General features: G+C 37.2%; 1 protein-coding gene across 1 annotated transcript; it reads right to left on the reverse strand.

The window, feature by feature from the left end:
- Positions 1-2,082, reverse strand: LOC145112104 (NAD(P)-binding Rossmann-fold superfamily protein). Its single transcript, XM_079048316.1, has 8 exons — positions 1,802-2,082; positions 1,342-1,428; positions 1,197-1,255; positions 997-1,092; positions 848-925; positions 691-753; positions 442-615; positions 1-361 (listed from the first exon to the last, which is right to left on the reverse strand). The coding sequence occupies exons 1-8, from the start codon at positions 2,034-2,036 to the stop codon at positions 197-199; spliced, it is 957 nt and encodes a 318-aa protein (XP_078904442.1). The 5' UTR covers positions 2,037-2,082; the 3' UTR covers positions 1-196.
- Positions 2,083-6,496: the final 4,414 nt, after the last annotated feature.

A 6,496-nucleotide genomic window follows, 5' to 3' on the forward strand; every position in this document is an offset into this window, starting at 1 on the left:
GGAGAGAAAATCACTTTCATTATTGATACACAAGATGAATACATATACAAACAAGCCTTAGCTCAGAGAGAAAAAACATGATAAATGAAAGAATCTACAACAATTAAAGAGAGATTTTAAATAGTTTCCTAAAGCATAAGAAGCTTTTCTTCACCATTAACAACCTCAGATAAATCAAATAAATTACACCCTGTTGCTATGCTTGCTTCATCAATCTCTCAAACTGATCTTTCCAGTTCAAAACCTTTTCTTCACCATTAACAACCTCAAATACCATTCCTCTTTCTGGCACTACATCCAGAGCTTCAATGCATATATATGCAGCATCTTCCTTGCTAAGACTTCCATTTTCTGTACAACCCTGTTTAATTTTTATGATAATAACATCAAACCAAATTTTAAAATCACTTGTTTTCCTTTTTTATAAATCCAACAAAATACCTCTTCAAAACTAAAACCAGACTTGCCCCCACGATCATTTGTTAGCAACCCAGTTCTGATAATTGTGTATGGGACTCCTGATGAAACTAACACAGATTCATCTTCCTCTGATAGCTTTCTTGCATTAGTATTCATAATTGCTTGAACACCACTACTACTTTTATAAACAGACAACTGTAACATTGTCAAATCACCATATCCAACAATCTTGCAAAGTGAATTAACTATAATGAAGGAGATAAAGACTACCTGAGATAGTATAACCACATGTTGTACACCCTTCAAGCTCTCAGCTTTAGATAGAAAACCTTCCTGAAAAGATTTATGTACCACATTCGACTAAATGCTCATATAAATGGAGGGTAAAAGAGGAAAAAGAAATGGGTTGTTGATAAAGCATAAATACCTTGGGACAAATTATTGCGCGAACACCTTTCAGGGATTTCTTTAAAAATGAAGAATCCTTTGGATCTCCGGTTATTGACTTCAAGAATACAAGAATCAAGAATTAGGGGAGAAAACAACATAGACATTTGAGAAAGAGAATCTGCTAACCTCAACATAAGTACCAAATGATTCCATTGCAGCACGCTTGTCTTTCACAAGTGCCTTGACTCTAATCCGTTTTATTATTAATGACAGAATAATTGTCTGCAAAAGGTCAATAGTACAGAGCTTAACAAGAAGCCACTCATCTAAATGTTCATAAAATGTATAGATATTAACTTTGAAGGTGTGACTATTCGCTCACAAACCTGACCAATTTCATCATCACCATCGGTTACCAAAACTGCGTCCCTAATTTCATCTTCTTCTGTGTTTCAAAAGTAAAGCTAACTTTTAGTAAACAAATGAAGGAAAATAAGCAAGAGCACTTATTCAGTGGATACAGTAGATTACGTGAAGATTCAACTGTTTCCTCAAAAATGGATCCATCTTCTGAATCAAGATCAGGTGCCCCATACCATTTCCTCAACTTCGGCCCCCCTACACCAATTCAACTTCGATAAGTAACCTTAACTTTTTGGATTATTACTAGGCAGAATTGGTGTTTACTGATGTTAAAATGTTTGGAGTCGGTGCTAAAGAAACGTACATTGGATTTCAATTCCACAAGTAAAACTGATAGAATTTACAAACAAAAAGGAAAGAAAATTCAGAAATCAAATGCGAAACCTAGCTATCCCATTGATACAGGGAGTAGAAAAGTCGACCATTTTGGCAAATCGTAACAAAATACAAAATTAAAATCTGAAATGTCTGCCGAGTTAAGATCAATTTCATGATTAGCCAAATCAAGGATAATAACAATATTACAACAAGTGGTTAGTGTAATTGGAACGAAATGCAGGGATTATACCTTCGATATAGTCAAGAATTACATCGAAAAACCCCCGTTTTCCCTTCTTGGATGAGAAGCATATGACGGAGTGCTTTTTGGCGTAGCCGAGGGAAGGAGGAGAGATATAGGATTTCGAGATTGTAAGAAGCTTGTCGTGGGAAGAATGCAAGAGTGTGTAAGGAGATATTGATGATGGTAGAACTCCCGCCATTGATGAGAGAATTAGTGAGCAGCTCGTTATCGCCTCTTTCATCCATCCGTTTTCAGGATAGCCCGCGAAAGAGTGTTTGGGTCCTCACGATTACGATATGGACCATTGGGTCTCGATAATTACCGAATCACAATTAAGACAAATTGCAAAAACGGTCCTTTGCTTTGTTATTTTCTTGACAAAATTGCAAAAATAGTCCCTGTGGTTGTCAAATTTTCTGCAGTTTTGGTCCAAAAAAGTTTAGTGGTGCATCAGTAGTCCAATTTCGGATATTTTGTGTGGTTTTGGTCACTATGGTTGGCATTTATATGTAGTTTTGGTCCATACTCCACCTGAAATGACAAATATGCCCTTAAATAATTTTCTTTTTAATTTAATTTAATTTCTTTTCTAATTATTCTAATTAAAAAAAGAAAAAAAGAAAAAAAACCCCAAACCACCTCTCTCTCTCTCTCTCTCTCTCTCTCTCTCTCTCTCTCTCTCTCTCTCTCTCTCTCTCTCTCTCTCTCTCGACCCCTGCTTTCCCCGAAGCCACAACTCTGGTGAGATGAGCTAACAGTCGAGGAAGAGACCCCATCGGAAAAACCGGTTGTCAACCTCTCCACCTCCCCTCGGTTGCTGAGCAAACCCACGAACCCCCACTTGCTGTGTTGTTTCCGATCTGCTCTTTCCCTCCCTTTCTTCTCTGTTTTTCTACCAACCTCTCCACCTCCCCTCCATGGCTTCTTGTGTGATGTTGCAGAGCGTCGATAGTTATACTCACATTTGGGTTTACAATCGATTATGTTTCAATCGATTCCATCTCATCAGAGATCTGATTTCATTCTCAAAATGTGAGATTAAATTTGGTTGATCGATTTGGATGATGCTTTGTGCTTTTGATCGATAGCAATAAGAAACAAATCGTTTTCATTTGTCAAGATCTCATAGTGGGGGTTGGTGTTTGCTCATCGTCACAGGGGGAAAGATGGGGTGGCAGCCGGTGGTTCTTGGGAGGTTGATGCCACCTCTGGTGGGGCTATTGTTATCTGGGAAAAGAAGCAAGGGAGAGAGAGGGGAGGTGGTAGTGGTCAAAGGGTGTGTTTGGGTTGTTGTTGATTGGCAAAACTGGTGAGAAGAGGTGGTTCCTAGTGATGTTCGGTGGTCACAACAACAACACCACTACTCCTTGGTGGTGGTTGTTCTTGGCAGTGAAAGGAGAAAAGGAAAACGGAAAACGTGAAGGGTGGGTAGTGCAATGGATTCTACAATACAAGAAGGAGATAGAGATTGGCCGTTTGTGGTGGTTCACGGGGGTGGGGGGTCACCGGTGGGTGGTTGAGGGTGGCAGCCCTTGGCTGTCCCTGTTTCTTTCTTTGTTTCTTTCACCGGTGTGAGTTTTTGAGGGAAAAAACAAATAAAATTTAAATAAAAATTTAAATTAAATTAATTTATGTATTTCAGCAATTAAAAAAATGAAAAATATAAATTATAAGGGTATAATCGTCTTTTTAAGTGTGCAGGGACCAAAAACAATAAAAAGATCCAAAATTGGACCGGTGGTGCACCAAGGTATCGTTTTGGACTAAAACTACAGAAATTTGCCAACCACAAGGACCATTTTTGCAATTTTGTCTATTTTCTTTGTATAAAATCCAAACCTTGACAAAATTATAAAGTTGAATAACTTGGTGTATAATTACGTTAACAAGTTGAATACAAAAAGTTATCAAAAAGAATCATATACAATACAATTATACAAGAGTCCGAATAGGGTGTTACCATCTCTCGACTACAAATTTTCATACTTTTATTGAGTCTATCTGAACTTGAAAGACACACAACAACAAAAGCAAGCTATAAGAGATTAGTGAGTAATTTGCTCAAAAATCAACATATACATATAACATCAGTTATAATTAATCACATTATTAACACGTGGTTAAATCTCGTAATGCCTTTCAAGTTAAATCGATAATTATCCAAATATATTTGTTCATTAGAGTTCGTTAAATCTATGGATTTCGTTACAAAGTCTTATCATACTCAATTTCACATCATAATGACTCACCATACTCGATAATTCTCAATTGCAAAGGCTCACCGCACTCGTTGGGTATAGCATCAGAGTACTTGTTATGAGGCTCATTATACATGATTACATACTCGTAATCATTTTAACTACTCAGGTTCACCAAACATGAGTTTATAGCTAGGTACTAGCTATTGGAATTTAATACTTCCTGGCTATTGTAATATAACTACACAACGATCAAATATAATATTATGAAAACTATCATATGGTACTCGTTATGTGGTTCACCGTACTCGTCAAGTATCACCACAATGTTCTCGTTATGTAGATCTTTATACTCATCAAATATTATCACAAGGTACTCATTATGTTATTTACTATAATCATCATATATCATCACAAGGTACTCGTTATATAACTCACCGTACTAATTGGATATTGCCATAATAATACTCGTTATGAGGCTCACCAAACGTGTTGAGTATTGTTACAAGGTCCTCGTTTTGTGACATCGACATTCTCATTAGACAACACCACAAGATACTTATTATGTGTTTTATTAAGTTCACCAATTATTTCCATAAAGTTCTCTTTATATGGTTTATATTACTCATTAATATCAACAACTACAACTTATCATTTATATTCTCTCTCTCTCTCTCTCTCTCTCTCTCTACACCGTACCACAATAAACACCTATATCAGCTCACTACATGATGCAACCATGAACATTTAGTAATATCAGCTATATATACACATTACACCACTTAGTAAATCACATAATAAGATTCAACTATAACCCTTAGGTGTACCAACTCAGTTCTTGAATTGAGTGTTTGACCGATGTGCTTACTGAATTGTTTATTGGAAGATTTCATGTTATGGAGGTTTTTAGTTGTAATACTCTAGTCTCGATGATGTTTTCCCATGCTTAGATTGGGGGTTTTATAGTTCACAATGAGGTAGGGGATAGGGCAAAGTAGGAAGCCATTTATCACATTGGCTAAAAAATCTGAAAGTTTTGGATTATTCGTAAGAAGCGCGACGCGCTTCCGGCCTAGTGGGTTGATCGTTTTTAGGGCTTTAGCAGTATTTAAGGGCTATTAACCCATAGGGTTTGATCATTTTCAGCCTCAAACACCCTTAGATCATTTCTTGAGTGAAAACCTAGCCTTCTTTGGGTAAAGTGAGCTTGTTATCTCTCCTTGAATCACTTTTAGGTGCTTTTGGTGGTGATTTGGTGAAGATTGAAGAACAAGAAAGTTTATTTGGTTGTAAGGAATGGTATTTCAAGTTGGATCCAACAAAGTTGCTCTATATCTAAACTATTGCGAGTATAAAGTTCATATCTAACTATTTAGTTCTTTAGATCTAGTCATTTTTAGTTTTTGACACTTTTGGTCCATTTTATGGGTGATCTTGGAGTTAAGAGGAGTCCAACACCTTTTGATCAGTTTGGAATTCTTTTTGGACCTCATGGATTAGGAAACTTATGATCTTTTGCCTTTCTTTTAAGTTATGCAAGTTATCTTGGTCCTTTAGGCTATTTTGGTGTATTAAAGTTAAGATCTTGATGGATAAAGTTGGAAAATTTATCCATTAGTACATTGTTAAGGACCAGATCCAGAAGTTTAGGGGGTTGACTTAATGGAATAAGTCATTTCACCTTGTGAAAAGTGGCATGGGCGCGACACGCTCTTCAGAAGCATGTTGTACTTTTTAGGATTCTTGTAATGCACCTATTTTAGACTAATGTATCGAATGTTTTATCTTCTTGTGGGCGCGAGTCGCCTAGTTGGGGGCACAAAGCGCCTGTTGACCAGAGGTTGATTTTTTGTCTGTTAACTTTGCCTTTCAATAGTTGACTTCTTAAACAGCTTGACTGTTGGTCAAATTGATGGGTTTTGAGTTGTAGACTAAGCTTTAGTCTTTGTTTAGTTAGGCGGTTCGTGTAGCTGATTCGTTGGGTTTCGGGTAGTGGAATTCGGCTCTTGATCATGTGAGTCTTCTCGGCAGTGAACCTTCGGACCGTGATCAGGCTTCGGACCGTGAACCCTCGGTTCACGGCCGTGAACTCTTCGGCCGCAAACACCTTCCCTATATATATATATATATATATATATATATATATATATATATATATATATATATATATATATATATGTGTGTGTGTGTGTGTGTGTGTGTGTTTGTTCGATTTTATCCTCATTTGTTCATCTCTTGGCTGAAAACCCTACATTTTCTCTCTCAAGTATCATATACCAAGAACACCATTTTCACCCTTTCCATCCCTTTTCCTTTTGCATCTCCTTAGTATACCACTTAGGACCTTCAAACACTCGTCAATCATCAAGATCTTCAAGTGTTCTTCCCTGATTTTGGGCCGTGAACCCTTCTTAGGGTCGTGAACCATCCATGGGCCGTGAACCCTTCATGGGGCCGTGAACCCATCAAGCCTGGCCGTAATCAACTTTCAGCCTTTCATTTT

Source organism: Lactuca virosa, chromosome 5, assembly GCF_052849685.1.
Source record: "Lactuca virosa cultivar CGN04683 chromosome 5, Lactuca_virosa_CGN04683_v6, whole genome shotgun sequence".
NCBI classification, from domain to species: Eukaryota; Viridiplantae; Streptophyta; class Magnoliopsida; order Asterales; family Asteraceae; genus Lactuca; species Lactuca virosa.